Here is a 19,482-nt window from a genome sequence, read left to right on the forward strand (position 1 = left end):
CAATTCTCTGCCTGTGCAGATAGACGTAGCCAGAAGGGTGAGAAGTTAAATGATTTGTCCAAAGAACCTCACACATGAAACACTGAGCCCAGATCTTCCTCGCTTTGAAGCCTACTAGCCATTATGTAGCTTCTTTTGTAAGAAATACAGATGATAATATAACGCATTAAAGAAATTTAAAAGCTATTTTCCTTTATCCTTCTATGTTAATGTTTCCTCTCACTAATATTGTTAAGAGGGGGCAGCTGAGTAGCTCAGTGGATGGAGAGCCAGACCTAGAGAAAGGAGGTCCTGGGTTCAAATCTGGCCTCAGACACTTCCTATCTGTGTGACCCTGGGCAAGTCACTTGACCCCCATGGCCTAACCCTTACTGCTCTTCTGCCCTAGAACCAATACACAATATTGACTCCAAGACAGAAGGTGAGGGTTTTTAACCCTTTTTAACCCTATTGTTAAGAGATTTGAGATGCCCTGAATAGAGGAAGGGGCTGATACAAAAGCATGGTTCCAAGGAAGTACGCCTATTTTTTAGGGAAACTCAAACATTGCTCCTTGAATGTAAAATGTAGGAAGGAGGCCAAAGAGCATTAGGCCCTCTGTAAAGAAGGCTTACCAGCAAACAGAGGGCCAACCCTTTGTGAGCAAACAGTAGCTTTGCTAAAGGTTGTCTTCTTTCCTTGGACTTCTTTTTTTTTTATGTGGAGTGAGAACCTGTTCATACATGTTTTTAACCTAATAATATAGCAAAAAAAATGGGCAAAAGAATTTAAAATACAAAGTAACATCATTAGCAAGCAGAGTAGTATAAATATTGACTATATATAAAAATATAAAATTGAAGATGAATTGATGAAGAAAATAAATTGGAAGAATCAGAGCAGAATGTAACCATTTTTTTAAATGAGCAGATAGGAATAAAACGTTGTTAGACAAAGAAGTCTTCAATGATACGGGATTCCAGAGAAGTTATTCAACAGGAAAAGAATAGTCATCCCTCTTTACGAAGTCATTGGTGACAACTCCTGGATGATGCAGGAAGTGACAAGACAGTGGACTAGACATTTGCCTCTTGGATCTCTCCCAAGGCAGCAGGATGCACCAAGGACCAAGCACTTGCACCTGCCTGCATGGCCTTTTACTCTAGTGTCTCCCCCTCTAAATTTTCACATCTACCAATCATATCAAAGGCTTTTCTCCCGGACTGCCCATACTTTTAGTTCTCATCTTCTTTGATTTGATTATATCTTTACAGTTACTTAACACTTCTTTGTTAAGTTCACCTTTTGTAAGTTACTTGACTTTTTTGTGATTAATTTAGCCTTTATAGTTACTTAACACCTTTTTGTATTAAGATCTAAAAATAGACTTAGCTTAAAGTCCTAGCTTCACCATAAGGTGAGAAATAAGTACCTTCATTGTTCAATCAGGAGATTACAACTTTATCTTCCCCTAAAATATGGCCTAAGTAGGGTGGAGTAATTTAGAGCTCCCAAGAAAGACAGTCCTGATTTTGTTAAACTAAGTATCTTCATTGTTACAAACAGGAAATAGCTAAATCCAATCTTCACACCAGTTTTATTTAGCTCGGAGGTGTTCACTTGGAAATAACACAGAACTATTAAATAGTCAGGAAAACCAAGTCTTTAATCCAAATAGGGATAAGTCTAGTATTTAATTCATTACTCAGAGTTTGGCACCACAACTTTTATAGGGCATAAACCCTGGACTCTGGGGATGTTATCCCTGGGAGGGCCACCATGCTAGATGAGGACTCCATGGAACAAAAGAACTTGGGGATCCTCTATACCATTTGGGGAGTCCAGGGGCAGGGAAAGATGATTGACATCTCTATAGCTTCAAAGGAAATGGGAAGAAAGGAAGTTTTGGTATGAGATAGAGTTGGGTCCTCGGGTCTGCTAGTGTCACTTCCTGCAGCTGGCATGCAATTTCATTGGGAATTACATATGTCCTTGATCAGAATCTGTTTCCATGTTGTTGATGTTTACATTAGGATGTTCATTTAGAGTCTACATCCCCAACCATACCCCCTCGACCCATGTATTCAAGCAGCTGTTTTTTTTCTGTATTTCTACTCCCACACTTTTTCCTCTGAATGTGGATAATGTTTTTTCTCCATTCCTCCAAGTTGTTCACGATCACTGCATTGCCACTAATGGAGAAGTCCATTACATTTGATTGTACCACAGTGTATCAGTCTCTGTGTACAATGTTCTCCTTGTTCTGCTCCTCTCACTCTGCATCACTTCCTGGAAGTCATTCCAGTTCCCATGGAATTCCTTCAGTTCATTATTCCTTTGAGCACAATAGTATTCCATCAATGGGATTAATTTTTAAAAGGGTTGGACTCGATTATTTAAGAGTGTGGTCACCAGTAATTTAACTAATTCCAAAGAGATTTTATTTACAATTTATTTACAAAATGTAGAAATAGTGAAGCAAGAAATCAGAGAGAGGATAAGGTAAGATATCTAGCCTGAACTCCAAGTAATTTACTCCTGGCCCCTCTGGGCAGGAAGAATTAGTTTCGGCTGGGTTGTTTTTTTTGTTTTTTCAGAAAAATCCAGCAGTTAAGAGTCAGCCTTTCACTCACCACATGTCAGTCCAGTCAGCAGATTCTTTATTAGCCTCACCAGGAAAACAGGGTCTCAGGTCCAATCATGAGATCCTTCTGCCCCTCTTCACCAGCCTCAACTTGAAAGCATGAAGTAACACAAGAAGTAACAGCTCCTTTTAAAGATGCTTCTTTTGCATCACTTCCTGTGTCTTCCCCTAATTTTAAGGCTACCAGTCACAGTTGATGCTTTGTTTTAGGACTGCCCAGAAGGCAGTCAACTGATTCTAATTCATCACCCCCTATCGCACACAAGGGTCACAGACCTCCCCCACTCAAGTGTGAATGGGATGTTTACACCTTTGGTGATTAAATCTAAAATGGGCAGATCTTCATACTCAATTTTAAGTACCATGTTCTAAAAATAGACAGGAGTTACAATTTAATCTTCACAGTCAGGGGAGAGTTATGTATTTTCATTGTTATAATCAGGGGAGAGTTAATTTTAATCTTCACATTTCTTAATATAGCTGAGTATCCATCCACTTGAAACTCTGTCATGGGATGCATCATGCAAGATGATGATCTAAAGCAATTTTTGCCATATTGCTTCCCAGTTTTCCCCAAACTTCTTGTCAAATACCACGAAAATTTAACAGACAATATCAATCTTATGAACCAGTGGAATCGTGCGTCGGCTATGGGAGAGGGAAAGGTGGTGGGAGGGGGGGAAGGGAGGAAAAGAAAATGATCTTTGTTTCCAGTGAATAATGTATGGAAATGACCAAATAAAATAATGTTTAAAATTTTTTAAAAAATCAAATCTTATGGTGAATCAAAAACTACAAATAAAAGCAATTAGAAAAAAATAAATTATTTTGTTTCCTAGAGAGATAGAGTATGCTGACTATTTCAAACTTTGAGGAAGATCAGCTGAATAATAGTATATGTAAGAAAAACAATTGATTCCAAAAGACCAACATCCTCTGAGTAAGCAGATTGATATAATCTCTATTCATATTATTGATATATTATTCTTGAACTTTTCATGCATTTATATAATGTTATGTAAAGTAGTTATCTGTGTATTTTCCTCTAGAATATAAGCTCAAGGAGGGTAGAGATTCCTTTTTGTAGTATCAATTTCTTTTTTAATTAGCTTACTTATTAAATCAAAGTTCTTAGATATCTCCTTCCTTTCCCCCCTTCCCTGTACTAAAGAAGGCATCATTTGCCCCCCCAAAAAAATATGTGTGTCTTGCTTGTTTCTGTTTATCAGTTCTTCCTTTGGAGGTGAACTTACACAAGTTATTCTTCAAACAACATTTCTGTTGTTATATATTCTCTTGGTTCTGCTCATTTCACTATTCATAATTTCATGTACATCTTTCCGTGTTTGGGTTTTTTTTTAATTAGTCTGCATTCCATCACAGTCACATGCCACAACTTGTTTAGCTATTTCTCCAGTTGATGGGCATCCCAGAGTTGCCAGTTCTTTGCCACAATAAGGTGAGCTGTACAAATATTTTGGAGTATATAGGTTCTTTTCTTTATTCTCTAATCATTTTAGGAAACAAACCTAATAGTGGTGTTGCTGGGTCAACGTTTATACAGAATTCTATAACTCTTTGAGCATAATTCCAGGTTGTTCTCCAAAATGGTTGGATCAGTTCACCGTTTCCCCAACAGTAGGGCAGAGATTCTGCCTTATCTTATTTTTCTGCCTTATCTTTACTTTATTCTTCCCACAGGCTTTGAAAGCAATTCTTAATAGTTGTTTGTTGAGTCAGTAAGTGCATTAAATAAAAATTCTAATCCTGGTCTAGAGTTACAGTTCTGAAAGACAAAAGGAGTTTTTGATTTGTGTGTACTTTCTAAACATTACATAGAAATTAACTAAATCTGAATCTCTTCTTTCTGAGTCTTCACAATATTTTTATTTCATGACAGAATCCCAAAATAGATAAAAGTGATGGAAAAACTGTAGAAAACGTAGAAACAAAGCCTACGATGCCTGATGATGATGATGATGCTTCATTTCCTCCACTTAAATCTGAAGACAGCGGTATTGGCCTAAGTGCTTCATCCCCAGAGCTTTCTCGGCACTTAGGAATCCCCAAGATTTCTTTAGAGAAGGATGATGTCTGGAAAAGAAATGGGAGCATGCAAAAAACATTGCACTACCTTCAAGAACTAGTTACTACCTTTAGCAAAAAGCACATTTTTGGGGTGCAGCTACCAGAGCGTGCAGAGGAAAACCAGCCAATGGTAACCATAAGCCCAAAGGACAAAGACGAAGCCAACATCACAATTATTGAAAACTCTGGAAAGCGGAGAAGCTTGCTGGAAACAAAGGCGATCACGGTGCCCCAGTTTAAACAGATGCTTTCAGACTTATTCACAGTCCGAGGGTCTCCAACGAAGCCAAAAAGGCCGTCCTTTTCCTCCACCCACAACCTGGGCCAGAAAAAGGAAAAAGAGGACGAGGAACGGTACATTTACAAGGTGGTTATCGACTTGGGGGACTTGAGCAAGGACTGCCAGGAAGCCTTTGCTAGTGCTTGTCGTTTTCTGCTGGAGTGCTCCACCTTCCCTGTGTACCTTTCTCAGGAGGAAACGGAGCAGCTCTACACATCTCTGTTCCAGGCGCCCGGTAAGAAGGAAGTAAGCTTTAAATATTTATAGAAATAAGTTGTTGGGGCCACGGGGCCCCTGGGCGGATAGAGAGCCCTGCTGGTGACGGGGTCCTGGATTCCAGAGTGACCTCAGACACCTCCAACTTTATAGCTCCGGTGGCCGAGCCCTCCCCCCCTTCTGCCTGAAATTGACTCCATGTCGATTCCAGGTCAGGAGGCGGGACCATAAAAGTAAGTTACAAATGTTTACCTACATCAGCTCATGTGACGCCCTCCCCAACCTTGCAGGGCCGGGTCGACTAAAGACTAAGGAGCTTCTCAGTCCGGGGTCCGCAGACAGCCGCGGCTGTAAGGCGCTCACGGAGGGAGCTCGATGATATAAGAAGTAATTAATAAAATGAATAAATGAAACATCACAAAACAAGGAGGGGACAACAGAGATACGGGCCGCGCAGCTGTAGGCGCGCTAAGTGCGAAGGGCCCAAAGCTGGACCCGCAGCTCCCAGACTAGCCCCAAGTAGGCGGCCTGGGGAGAGGCTTTCCGCCCCAGATAGGCTTTAGCGGGAATGGCAGGAGCCCGAGGAGGGAGCGTCCCCTAAGCCTTCTCTGGGCCCAGCGCCAGAGCTGGAGCGCCCTTCTCGCCCCCGCGGAGGCTGCCGCCTTGGGCTTCGTCCTGGACACGAGAGGGAGTCCCGAGAGGCTGGTCTGAGCTCTAGCACAGGGTGGAGCGGAGAGAGGTTGGGGGGAGGTCGGGCCCGAGCAGGGTGTGAGTGCCAGCAACAAAATGGCGGAGGAGGGGACACGTGACGGGATAAAAGACCCCCTTGGGGAGCCGAGCTTGACCCCAGGCTTTGAGCTGAAGGCCTGGGAAGAGGCCGCTGCCCTCTATGGTATAGGGACAGCAAGGTGGCTCCGGAGCCAGGCTTGGGGACACACTTCCTATTGGGGTGACCCTAGGCAGGTCCCTTCGGCCCAATGGCCTAGCCTTGATCACTCTTCTGCTTTAGAACTGATATTTGGTCTCAATTCTAAGTCAAAGTAAAGGGTGTGTGTGTGCGTGTGTGCACGTGCGTGTGCGTGCATGTGTGTGTGCGTGTGTGCACACGTTCGTGTGCATGTGTGTGTGGTTTAAACAGGGAAACTAGAGCGGGCAGAGGCTTTAGGGGAAAAGGTAATGAGTTGAGTTTGGGATAGGTTGAGTTGAGGGCTGGAGGGTGAGATCTGGATGAGAATCTAGCCAGGTGTCTGAGCAGCCCGGTAAGTCGGAGGAGAACCAGGAGGGAGTGATGTCTTCAGGGATTATTTCTGACTTTGCAGAGGGCCCTTCAGGGGGCCTATTGAGACCACAAGGCAAACTGTGAGGTGCTTGAAGGAAGAGTGAGAGACAGTGGAAGGCCCCCTCCTAGACCGTCTTTCCAAGGAATTCAGCCCCAAAGAGCAGGACACAGAGAAGATGCCAGTGAGCCGAGGTGGAGGGGCTGAGAGGGGCTTGTTGAAGAGGAGGGAGACGTAGACACCCTCGGGGGCTTCAGGGAAGGAGCCAGGCGACAGGAAAGATGGCGGAGAAGCGATAGAAGGGGAGCACCCGGAGGGGGAACCTGCAGGGAGGAGATGGATGAGGGCGAGGCTTGGCCTGAGAAAGGGCCAAGACCTTCATGGGAGGCGGGTGAAGGAGCCAGTGGCAGAAGGCACTGGGATACGAGATACGGGTTGAAGATCTGGTGGATGGCCACAATTTTTTCTGTAAAATGGGGGATGAGGTTCTTAGCTGAGAAGGGAGGGAGGGAGGGAGAGGGCATAAAGGTTGAGAAGAAGGATTGTGGAGAGTGGGGTGAGGAGGGTGATCATGGGATTGCCTGGCAGCAAGGAGGGCAACGTCAAGACCTTTGTAGCGTGATGTCTCTCAACCTTTGTTCATGGAGGAGTGAGGGTGGCAGATTGGGGAATGATTTAAAGCCAAGTTTCCACAGGGCACAATTGGTAAAGTGATAAGAGGGTGAGGGGCTCAGCAGGAAAGTGTAGAATTAATTAGTTCACCAAGGAGTCAAGAAGGGGAAAAGAGGAGAATGTGTCGAGTGAAGGAGAGATGGTCAAGGGCTTGGGGGGGGGGGGGGAGATCTATACCAATGTAAAGAATAAAATTATGGTTGGAGTGAATGTATAAGAGTGTGGTCGCCAGAATTAATGACTCAAGTTAGAATGACTTTTTGGTAGTTTATTTACAAATAGAAAGTAAAAGCAAGGAGAGACAGAGACAGAGACAGAGACAGAGACAGAGACAGAGAGGCAGAAAGGGAGGGGCATAGGGAGAGAGAGACAGAGAGAGAGACAGAGAGGAGAGGGAGAGAGAGAGAGAGGAAGAGAGAGACAGAGAGAGGGAGAGAGGGAGGAGAGAGAGAAAGAGAGATGAAGAAAGAGGGGGAGGGAGAGAGGGAAGAGAGAGAGAAAGAGAGAGATGAAGAAAGAGAGAGGGAGAGCGGGGGAGGGAGGGAGAGAGATGAAAAAAGAGAGAGAGGGAGGGAGAGAGAGAGAGATGAAGAAAGAGAGAGAGATGAAGAGAGGGGGAGGGAGAGAGGGAGAGAGATGAAGAAAGAGAGAGATGAAGAGAGAGAGAGAAAGATGGAGAGAGAGAGAGAGAGAGGGAGGGAGGGAGAGACAGAGAGAGAGGAAGAGAGAGAGAGAGGGAGAGAGGAATAAATAATTACTCCAGTCCACTCTGAACCAGGCAGGGATTTCCGAGGAAATTAAACAAAGATTCTAGCCATGAGGCCTTCCCTAAGATGAGTCCAGAGGCTAGTCCTTCCAAAAAAATTAGGAAAGAGAGTCAGCCGTTTCACTCACCCAAGTGGCAGTCCAAAGGGAAGCAGTCTGATGTCTCAAGCCCAACTTGCTCCAAGACCAAGTTCAAAGGGCAAAAACCTGGTCACAGGAAGTTACCACCATTTTTAAAGGTAGTTCTTTGCATCACTTCCTGTGTCTTCCTTCCACTTTTATATGGATCAATGGTAGCTTTAACTTTGCTTCGGGCTGCCCAGAGAAGTCAGCTCTTTTTTTTTTTTAAACCCTTACCTTCTGTCTTGGAGTTAATACTGTGTATTGGCTCCAAGGCAGAAGAGAGGTAAGGGCTAGGCAATGGGGGTCAAGTGACTTGCCCAGGGTCACACAGCTGGGGACAGTCAGCTCTTTTTGTCTCTGACTAGCACACATGGGTCATAGACCTCCTCCCCCCATCCCATTTAAGGATACATTTCTGGAGGCTAAAATCTAAAGAATAAATGGGGGAGAGTTAATCCCATCTTCACGCCAAGTCCTCATTGAGGAAATAAAGGAAGTTTCCTGAAAGTTTGTGAACAACTGCAGCAGGGATTTGTATTGAGTGATAGAGATGAATAGTGTAAACCTCCATGGAAGACAGATCCTAAGGGACAAAGATAGGAGAACTTGGCAACAGCAATGAGGAACAAGGAGTGTTCCAATTCTGGTGAATGAAGATTCAGCTACTGCATGAAAGTGTGGCCAGGGAGGCTGTGTTGTCACAGGGGAGCCAGGTTTCCTGGATAAGCTAAAGGATGGAAAAAATGGGGGAGGAAAAGACTTAAGGTGAAGGGAAGTTTGATGCCTATGAAAGAGGAATTCCCGAGGGCATGGTAGGAAGACCATGTGTATGGGTGGTGAGAGCAGCTTAAGCAGGGTTTAAATCAAGACCTTCCTCATTTTGAAGTTTGATCTTTTCTTCTGCTCTTATCATGCTTTTCCCCCCTTGTGTCTGTTGCAGGAAAGGCAGATAGAAATATTTTGGAGTGATTTTTGTAGTGATTAGAGCTGGAAGCATCTAGTCTACCCTTTTCATTTTACAGATAAAGAATCAAAGACCAGAAAGAGTAAATGATTTGCAGTGACACAGATTTTTTGTGTGGATTCCACTGCTAGTTCTGACCCTCCATCGCCAAAAAAGACAAATGTGAATCTAATTGTAAAGAAGAATCATATTTAGTATTAGGTTTTCTCAAACTGTGATAAGTTAGGGAAAAGGCAATTAACTATAATTGTATGATAAAATAGCCCATCTGTATAAAATTGTTATGATTTTCAAAGTAATTGAAGTAATTAATCCCTCGTAACAATGCTGAAAAGCAAACAGCACGAATATGGTTATTCAGGAAACAATCCACGTATGGTCCCGGTCAAATTGCTTGCCACCTCCAGGAGGGGGGGAGTGAAGAAGGAAGACATTTCGGATCATAGAACTTTGGTAAACTTATGTGGACATTTGTTATTACGTGTAATTGAGTAAACATATATATTAAAATAATTTCAAAAGTAAACAAAGCCTACCATCCAAGTAACTAAGAACATAGGAAGTCCTATCTTTGGACTCCAATTTCCGGACAACATGTTGCTTCTCTTAGTCCTAGAGTCACAGTTTCCAAATTTTGTGTGCTGTGGCAGGCTTTGTTTTTGTTTATGGCCTGTGGTTTCACTGCTGCAGGGAGCCCCCAGAGGAGGAAGTTCCTTCCATCAGGGCAGTTCCACGGTCCTGTCCTCCTCTAGCTTAGAATCATGGAGGTCCTCTGAATGGTCACAATCTGACCTCTACTTTCTTGATCCCCTAAAGCCAACTTTCAATCTACTCTGCCATTATGTGTAGCACGTAGATCGTCATCCCTCTAATGGCACTAAGTCTAGGACAACAAGCGTCCAGAGTAGCCTCTTTGCTTTAAGTGTTTGCTGATAATGAGTTCTAAGCTGCCATGAAAACCGAAAAATTGAGTATCTGAATCTCTTTGCTTTTGTGTCTTCCTCGTGTGGAGAATGCGAATCCAGCTTCCCCATGTGGCTTAAATCTCTCATGACCATCTGCTGCTGCGTGAATGACTGCCAGATTCAGAACGTCTCCATCTTTACGCTGCTCGAGATGATTAGCCATTCTCAGTCACTGGCCCTTGTGTGTGAAGACAGGATGAAACGGAGTAAAATCTCTGGCCATAGCCCAGTGTTTGGAAAGTTACAGATGGTCACGGTTCCTCCCATTGTTCCAGGAGTATTAAAAGTCATTGCAAAGAAAACGGACTTCTATCAGGTACCTTTCAATGTGTGTCTATCTGGGGGGAACGGGAGCAGGTCCTTTTCCTGGGCTCCTCATTCCTAGAGGGGTCCTTGCTGTGAATTTAAACTGCATTCAGAATTTTACAACTGAAGATTTTTTAAAAATTGAGATTTCGGTAGAAAGATGAAAGCCGGGGGTAAAAACTATCCAAGTCATAGCTTGTTGGTTTTGTTTAACTACTTTTCTTTTTTGCAAGGGAGGACTTATTTGGTATTGGGAGAAAATATACCTGGGAATGACTGCAATAGAAAACCAAAATGAATTCATGAAACATCTTTTTAAGAAATTGATCAAATGATGTGTAATCTTTAAAAAAAGTTAAAAAACTCAAATTACTTACCTTGGAAGATAATCTGAGGCTTATTAGTTGTCCTATTTTAAATTTATTATTCACAAAAGATAACTCTTTCTCTGTTCTTTTTTAGTGAGGAATGAATAAGAGAAACTTTGAGCTACACCATTAAATAATTTAGTTTCATCTTAAAAATAATTCATTTAAAAAAGTGAACATTTAAAATACCCAGGAGTATTTTACATTGTCAAAATCATCAAGATTATGAGATCCCTTTCTTTTAAAGTTGTTTTTTTTAACTAAAGTTTCATCTGTTTTAAATAATTCTTCCAAAAGCCAAAATGAGGTATAGAGGAGAAGATACAGACTATATTGCTTCGAAGGGCCTTATGAAATGTGTGATATCTGATCTCTCCATCGGTGATCCCTCCTCCCTTTTTTTTTTTATCATAAATTACCTCAATGATATCTTTTACTCCACTTCATGCTTGTACATTTTAGGATTGGGTAAGAATCTCTTAGGATAGAGTAGAGATGTTAAACCTCCGAGTACAAAGGGAATTTTCAGTAGGAAAAATGATATTGAAAGTACATCAGAAAAATGCAAATTCCCCAAATATTCCCTAAACAAATAGGGAAGTCCTTATCCTAAAGCCAAGCTAGAGGGGGAACTAAATTTCACAGGCAAACAAGATGACCTGATTTACAGAAAGCTGCTTCACATAAAGAAATTTTACCCATAACTATGGTTTAGAGAACTTGAACTACATAGAGAACAGATGATAGAGGAAGAAAATGAAAAGGTCCTGCAATAGAAAAGGATAATCTGTGTGACTCTCACTGGTTGTGACGACTAGGACTCTGGCAGGCTAGAGAGCTGCTGGTATGGGGACACCTGGGGGCTTCCTACTTACAATGGGGATAGATATACTTTGAGAGATACTGAGAGATAGAGAGGTGCTGCTACAGGGGAGTGCTCTGGGCTTTGCCAACTGATCTCTACTGATGACTAGTAGATCGATCTGTTTCCTAACCTCCTCCTCCCTTCACTCCCTCCCTTCTTCCATCCTCTCCCTCCCAGTTTCTTCTGAAGCTTGTGGCTTTGCCCCTCCCCCCCTGAGTGGACTATATTTATGAGGAAAAACTTCTTCCTTTTCTTTTCTCAGGTAAGGGGTTTATTGGGATAATAGGACAAGGAAACTGAAGTGAGAGCGATGAGGGTTTCCCTAATCTAAAATGAGGATTATGAGGGTTTGGGAAGTCACAGCTGTGGCAGGGGGACAGTCAGAGAGATGGAGGACAACTGTTAAATCTTTTCTTCTTTCAATTCACAAAGCCCCATGGTCTCTCAGCCTAACTCCAGAACCACCCCCCCCCCCCCCCCCACACACACACCCAGGGTCCTTGAGCCTGGGACAGAAGCTAATAGTTCAGCTTCTTCCCCTTCCAGCCAGGCTGGCCTCCCCTGGTCAGAAAAAAAACCCAGAGAAGAGGTTTCTCTCTCCTTTCTTGGTCAGTCACCCTCAGAGAGAGAGAATCCGTTCCTCCCCTGGCCAGCTCCAACTGCCTCCTCTGGGAACATTCCGTTGGGAATCTTTGTCTTGATTGACAGACAGATCAAGTCCTTCACCTTGCTCTGCCTGCCTGGCTTGTCCTGCAAGTCCTCTCTCTCCAAGTCTCTTCCACAATCCCCCCTTTTATTCGACAAAAAATGCAACTTGCATTTTTCAATGATACTTACCTTTGTTCAGATATATATGTGAATACATATTTGTTACAAGAGATTTTTTATTTTCTAATTTAATGGGAGGAGAGAGCAAATAGATTTTTGTTCATTGAGAACATTTTCATGTAAAAAACACACGATAGGTACCTAAATTTGATCTGAATTCTGGGAGCCAGAGGTGGATAAAATTGAATGCAAATTTTCATGGATAGATTTATGTCTACCCTGTGTTTCCTTATTGCCCTTTGAATACCTCTCAGTTTTAATCCCCTGTGATAGTGTTTCTTTGGAATTGCAGTGCTCTTGATTCATAGGCATACAGCATCACCAAAAAATGTTGACATTAAATCGATGAATTTGGGCATCATTGAAAGCACAAGGCAGTTTCTCATATCTTTTCAGCTAGCTCTCTTATTCATTTCTTCTCTCGAACACTAAATTGCTACAGCACTAATGGCCATGTGTGGATTTCCTAATCTGTTCCATTAATCCACCCTTCTATTGCTTAGCTACATTGTTTTAATGTTTACTGCTTTATAGTATAGTTTGATATCTGGTACAGCCAGGCCTCCTTCCTTCATTTTCCCCCCATTAATTCCCTTAATACTCTTGGCCTTTGGTTCTTTCAGATAAACCTTGTTAATTCTTCTAGTTGTATAAATAATTGGGGAATGGTTTGGTATAGAACTGAATAGGTAAGTCAATTTAGGTAGGATTGTCATTTTCACTATTAATGGCTCAGCCATTTCTAGTACAATATTCAATAAGAGTGATGATGATGGGCTTCATACCCGATTACTTTAGACCTGACCTCATTGGGGAAGGTTTTGGTTTGTCCCTATTATGGATAGCAATAGATGCCATTTATCACTTTCTAGAAGGTTCAATGGATTCCAGTGTTTTCTAATGTTTTTATAAGGAATGGATGTTGTATTTCCTAAAATGCTTTTTCTCCATCTATTGAAATAATTACCTGGTTTCTGTTGGTTTCAAGATGGTCAATTAATGCTGATGGTTTTTCTAATATTGAACCATCCCTGGTATAAAACCTGCCTGATCATGGGGTATGATTCTAGTGATATGTTATGATCTCCTTGCTAGTATTTTATTTAAATAAAATAAAATAAAATTTTTGCATCAGTATTTATCAGGGAGATTAGTCTATGGTTTTCTTTCTCTGATTTAGCTCTTCCTCGTTTTAGGTGTCAACTCCTCATTTGTGGCATAAAAAGAGTTTATGAGGATTCCCTCTTCCCCTATTTTTAAAAAAAATAGTTTATATAGTATTGGAGTTGGTTGGTTTTTGAATGTTTTATAGAATTCACTTGTGAATCCATCTGGCCCTGCGGCCTTTATCTAAGGTAGTTCCTTGATGGTTTGTTCAATTTCTTGTTCTGTGAGTATTTCTTTATGTATTCTATTCCCTCTTTTGCTAATCTAGACAGTTTATATTTTTTAAGTATTTATCTATTTCTCTTGTCAGATTTATTGGCAAATAATTGGACAAAATAACTCCCAATAATTGCTTAAATTTATTCTCCATTGGTAGTCATTTTATCTTTTTTATTTTTGATACGGATTTGATTTTCTCTCTTTTTTAATCATTAATCAGTGGTTTATCTATTTTATTTATTTTTTGTCTTATTTATTAGTTCAATAGTTTTCTTACTTTCAGTTTTATTAATCTCTCCCTTGATTTTCAGCATTTTCAATAGGTGTAAGCGAGCATTTCTAATTTGTTCTTTTTCTACGTTTTTTAGTTACATGTCCAATTCATTGATCTGTTCTTTCTCTATTTAATTGATATAAGCATTTGCAGATGTAAATTTCCCCATAAATACTGCTTTGGCTGCATCCCATAAATTTTCATGTTATCTCCTCGTTGTTATATTCTTAAATGAAATTGTTTCTGTGATTTGTTCTTTCACTTAATTGTTCTTTAGGATCAGATGATCTCATTTCTAATTAATTTTTAGTGTTTTTGCTACCCTTTGTTGAGTGTAATTTTTATTGCATGAGAGACTGAAGAGGCATTTAATATTTCTGCTACTTTACATTTGAGTATGAGGGTTTTCTGCCTTCTTAGGTGGTCAGTTTTTGTGAAGGTGCCATGTACTACTGAGAACAAGGTGTGTTCCTTTCTATGTCCATTCAGTTTTCTCCAGAGGTCTCTCATAACCAGTTTAGCTACTTATTTACTTTGGTTAGATGTATCTGTTTCAGAGAGGGCTGAAACCAGTGGCATTTTTTCTTAAGGTGATTTGTCCTCCTCTCTGCAGTTATCTTTTTTCCGATTCACATGTTGTGTCCCCTATTCTATCCCATTGCTTAGCATAGTCCCTGTCACATAATTAATAAATAAATTGATTCTATAGTAGGGGAGGGGCTCCGTATTTGGAACTCACTGAAATGACCTCTGCAAACAAAACAGAAAGGCTGATCTCCGGAGCCGCTGCCAGGCCAGAGCAGTGCTGGCCTCTCCGTCTTGGCCTCCCTGCAGACCCTGGCCAGTGTGCCGCGCCCGCCTGGTTCCATCTCGGGGCGCCCTGTCAGGAGCCCCAACAACCAGTAGCTGAAGTCAGGCTGCCACCGAATGGACGGAGCGCCTCGGGGATGAGCGAGAGCCCAGGACAGGGACGATGGAAGGGAGCCGGCAGAGAGGCGCGCTGTGCGCACGCTCTCCCCACCGGGCTCGTCCCTGCCCACTTCAGGAGACAACCGGAACCTCGTCCTAGACTTCCTGGGGAATAGCCTAGTGCCTGGCTTTAAAAGTTCAGAGGGAGCGGGGCGGCTTACAGGCGAACCCATCTTGATGGGGCACGCCCGCCTGTAGCTGGGCAGAAATCCTGTCATTATTTTCTCTTTTCCTTTGTCCATGTGCATGGTTCATGAGTCTTGAACAAGACCGTCTTTGACCTTTAAAAGTATTAAGCAAGAGGAAGCTGGGGGTCACTGTGGATGGAGAGCCAGGCCTAGAGACGGGAGGTCCTGGGTTCCAATCTGGCCTCAGACCTGTCCCAGCTGGGTGACCCTGGGCAAGTCACCTGACCCCCATGGCCTTTAAAAACAAACATAAGGCACTAGGATTATAGACACCCAGAAATCTTCGACTTTATGCCTAAAAGTGGTGATGTCGCTGCCTGCTTCTCATATTGTTCTTCTGTCCTAAGAGCTTCTGGGTCTGTGGCTCATGAGAACTTGTAAAAGCGAACGTTTTGATCTTAAAACTTTTCTCCACAAGAGATCATCAGGATGTCAGTAATTGTCCTTTCATCGCAGAGAGTCGCCCAGGTGCTCTGGAATCAGCTGAGCCAAGACACCCAGGAACACCACATCGCTTGTGTGGAACTCTTCTACAAGCTCCACTGCTTGGCTCCATCAGCCAACATCTGCGAAGACATCATCTGCCATTCCTTAGTGGAGCCCGACAAGGTAAGGCTCTACATTGTCGACTTCCCCGTCCTTCTCTGTGTTCTTTGGCTTCCTGGGCTCCCGAGGGGCTTCAGCTGAGCGGAGGAGTCCATTTAGATTTTAGAGGAGCAGGTGTAGACTCAGATTCCACTTGACAAACACCATCTTCCCATGGAAACCGTTCAACCTTGTCGAGTCCCTTGGGATTTCTCTTCCATGTTTACCTTTCTCTGGCTTGTCTGGAATCTTGGATTTAGAAGTCAGATGGTCTGTTCCTCTCTGGTCTTTTCATCAAGAATGTTTGAACATCCTCTATTTTATTAAATATCCATTTTCCCTTATTATTCAGTTATAGTTTGGGGGGCAGCTGGGTAGCTCAGTGGATTGAGAGCTAGGCCTAGAGACAGGAAGTCCTAGGTTCAAATCTGGCCTCAGACACTTCCCCACTGGGTGACCCTGGGCAAGTCACTTGACCCCCATGGCCTAGCCCTTACCATTCCTCTGCCTTGGAGCCAAAGGGTTTAAAAAAAATTATATAGTTTTGCTGAGTTGAGTTTTTTATGGTAATCCTAGTTCTTTCCATTATACTCCAAGCCCTCCACCCTTTTAGCATGGTATTGGCTAAATATTGTATGATATTACTGTAACTTCATATTTGAATGATTTCTTTTTGGCTGCTTGACATATTTTTCATTTCTCTTTCTCTGGAATTTGGCTACAATATTTCTGAGAGTTATATTGGGGATCTATTTCAGGAGGTGATTTACAGTCTCTATTTTACAATCTGGTTCTAGGATATCAAGGAAGTTTTCCTTTAAATTTCTTGAAAGATGATGTTTAAGCTTTCTTTTAACAAGGCTTTTAGGCAATCCAGTAATTCTTAAACTATGTCTCCTCAATTTATTTTCCAGATCTGTTATTTTTTCTGTTGAGATATTTCATGTTTTCTTCCCTTTTTTTCATTCTTTTGACTTTATTTTATTGTCCCTTGATGTCTCATGAAGTCATTAGCTTTCATTTGCATGATTTAATTTTTAAGAAATTATTTTCTTTGGTGAATTTTTATGCCTCTTTCTATTTGGCCAATTCTGTTTTATAAAGGGTTTTTTTTTTTTTAATGAGTAAAATCATGTGCCTCTTTTTTTATTGGCCTTTTCTGGGTCTAAAGATACTGTTTTTTTCAGTGTTTTTGTGCCTCTCTTACCAAGCTGTTAATTGCCTTTTCATAATTTTCTTCTATTCTTGTTTCATTTCTCAATTTTTCCTCCATCACTCTTATTTGATTTGAAAAAACAAACAAACCATTTTTTAGGTCTTCTAGGAATTCTTGTTGAACTTGAATCCAATTCCTATTTTTTTTTTAAAGTTTGGTTCTGTTGCCAGGGGTGGAGTGAGGCAGAGACCATTCCAAACTTCAGGCTTTCTCTTGCTCTACTGTTTTCAGGACTAGCTCTCAGTATTTGTAAGTTTTGGGTATTTTCAGTGTGATGTGTTCTGGGGAGAGTTGCAGTCACTACTTTTCTGGTCTGCACTCTTGTCCTTACTCAAGAAGGGCCCCTGATCCTTTGGAGCCACCGATGATATTGGTCCTCAGGGCCCTGCCCCTTTTTGATTACAGGTGTTCTTCTCTGTGCCCTGGAAGTGGATTCAGGCAGTAGAGTTGCAAACAGTGCATGTTCTATGTCCAATGCTAGCACAGGGATCCCCTGTAATCTCTTACTCACCCGTTGCCAGATCCTCTTTACTGTCTGTCTTGAGAAGTCCTGAAGCTCCTGCTCCTGCTGTGGTCTCTTCTTAGGGCTGCCTCTGATGGTCCGATCCTGACCTTTGGTTGGCTTTCCCGCTCTAGAATTTTACTGGAGGCATTATTTTAAAGATGGTTAGAGGGAAATATTGGGAGGGTCCGTCTGCTTTCTCTACTCTACCGTCTCTCTCCCTGGAACTGCTCAGATCTTCTGAATGTAGAAAATGAAATTCCAAATGATAGAATTCAAAGATTGCTTTGGGGTGGCAGGGACTGTGGTTACCCAGATAGAGATCAAGGCATTAGCTTTGATGGTAGTGAATCTCTGGTATGCTAAATATGAATTTGTATGTAACTAGTCTGTTGTAATGAGTAGTGGAAAAAAGAAGATAGAGTGTTTAATTTTCTTCTGATGGAAGGACAGTTTTCCTGCCCTTATTTATTTCTTATTTAGAACTCGTCATAAAAAATAGTGCATTCTTCTACTAAACCAATGAAATGTTCATTTTCATTTATCTTGCATTCAAGGGAACAAGATTGGAAGCGATATTTAGATTCTCCATAATCTGGCACCTAACAAGAGAGATTCAGAGCAACCGGGTGACATCCCACAGTCGTTCCTTTGATAGGTAGGTTGGTAACTTGAAGATTTCACTGGACATTTGATATTTCTCAGAAGGGGGCTTTTGAAAAGTAGACAGAGGATGAAACGTTCCTTTCTTCTCAGAGAGGGAAGAGACAGAAAATGGCATCATGATATCAGACATGATCAGGCATGAGTTTGATGGTTTCACTTACATTTTTTCTTCTTTAAAAGGGGGAAGAGTTGAATGTTGGGGGGATTGGTCCTTAGTTTTTGTGATTTGGGGGAAGATCATCTAGGAAAAAGACTTAAAGGGTTGAAATATCTCAAATTCGAAAGCATGAAGTATGTTACTTTGGGATGCTCAAACAAGAGCATTCCTGTTTTTTGTCACAGCCCATGAATTCCTAGGATTTGTTTGCAGGTCCTTGTTTGTTGTACTGGACAGCCTGACTTGTTCTGATGAAGCCATTGGTGCCGCAGCACAAGGCTGGTTGGTGCGAGCTCTTTCCCTCAATGATGTGTCCCGCATCCTGGAACCTGTTCTCTTGTTTCTGCTTCACCCAAAGACACAGAGAATATCCATTCACTGCATCAAGCGGAAAAGCTCAGCAGGTAACCCCCCTGGAGCGGGCAAACGAGAGCACGTCCTGACCTGTGGAAGCCATGTCCTCCTCCCTGAATGGTCGAGGTGACAGGGAGAGACTTGCACTAATTAGTCCTGAGAAATGCCGATAAACAAAGAAGGATTTCACATGACCAAATAATAGCTTTCTTCTTCTCTGGTGCAAATGGTTGAAATGATACAGGGGGAAAGGCCAGCAGTAATGAACTTCTATCCATACAGCAAAAGCTGTGTGTGTGTGTGTGTGTGTGTGTGTGTGTGTGCGCGCACATGTGTGTGTGTGTGTGAGAGAGAGAGAGAGAGAGATTGAGCTTACATTAGACAGCAAAAGCCTACCTTGAAACAGAATAAATTAGTTAGTTGAGCCTAACCAAATGATCATAGATTCCCGACCAGAAGACAGCGTAGTCATCACCGAGCTTGCGCTCTCTTTTCTGGTTGCTAGGCAACGTGGTGCCGTAGAGCCTCTGACACTCACTGATTTGTGAGCCTATCAAGTCCCTTAACTTTCCTAGGACTTGGTTTCCTTGTCTATAAAAGGAAACATTGCGACTGGATCATTTTTTTCTCCTAAGATTCCTTTTGGCTCTAGATCGTTAATTCTGTAATATGATGACATTAATTCCTAGAGAGCTCAAGTGCTTTGCTCTTCGGTGTCCAAAGAGCAAAGGGAAGACTCAATGCAGCTGCAGAGCATTTGACGGAGTCTACTGTCCTGTGTTGCTAAGAGGTCACCGCTGCTCCATCAGTGGCAAGGAGAGCTGTCGCTCAGCAGACGCCTCCCC

General features: G+C 42.2%; 1 protein-coding gene across 2 annotated transcripts in view; it reads left to right on the forward strand.

The window, feature by feature from the left end:
- DOP1B (DOP1 leucine zipper like protein B) overlaps positions 1 to 19,482 on the forward strand; it is a 130,312-nt gene that overhangs the window by 62,226 nt on the left and 48,604 nt on the right. For both annotated transcript variants that reach the window (XM_007493149.3, XM_007493150.3), the window contains exons 14-18: positions 4,524 to 5,226; positions 10,021 to 10,289; positions 15,614 to 15,766; positions 18,018 to 18,118; positions 18,497 to 18,687. In XM_007493149.3, coding sequence (XP_007493211.2) covers positions 4,524 to 5,226; positions 10,021 to 10,289; positions 15,614 to 15,766; positions 18,018 to 18,118; positions 18,497 to 18,687 — 1,417 coding nt within the window. The remainder of the gene's footprint in view (positions 1 to 4,523; positions 5,227 to 10,020; positions 10,290 to 15,613; positions 15,767 to 18,017; positions 18,119 to 18,496; positions 18,688 to 19,482) is intronic.

This window comes from Monodelphis domestica, chromosome 4 (genome assembly GCF_027887165.1).
Source record: "Monodelphis domestica isolate mMonDom1 chromosome 4, mMonDom1.pri, whole genome shotgun sequence".
In the NCBI taxonomy this organism is placed as follows: Eukaryota; Metazoa; Chordata; class Mammalia; order Didelphimorphia; family Didelphidae; genus Monodelphis; species Monodelphis domestica.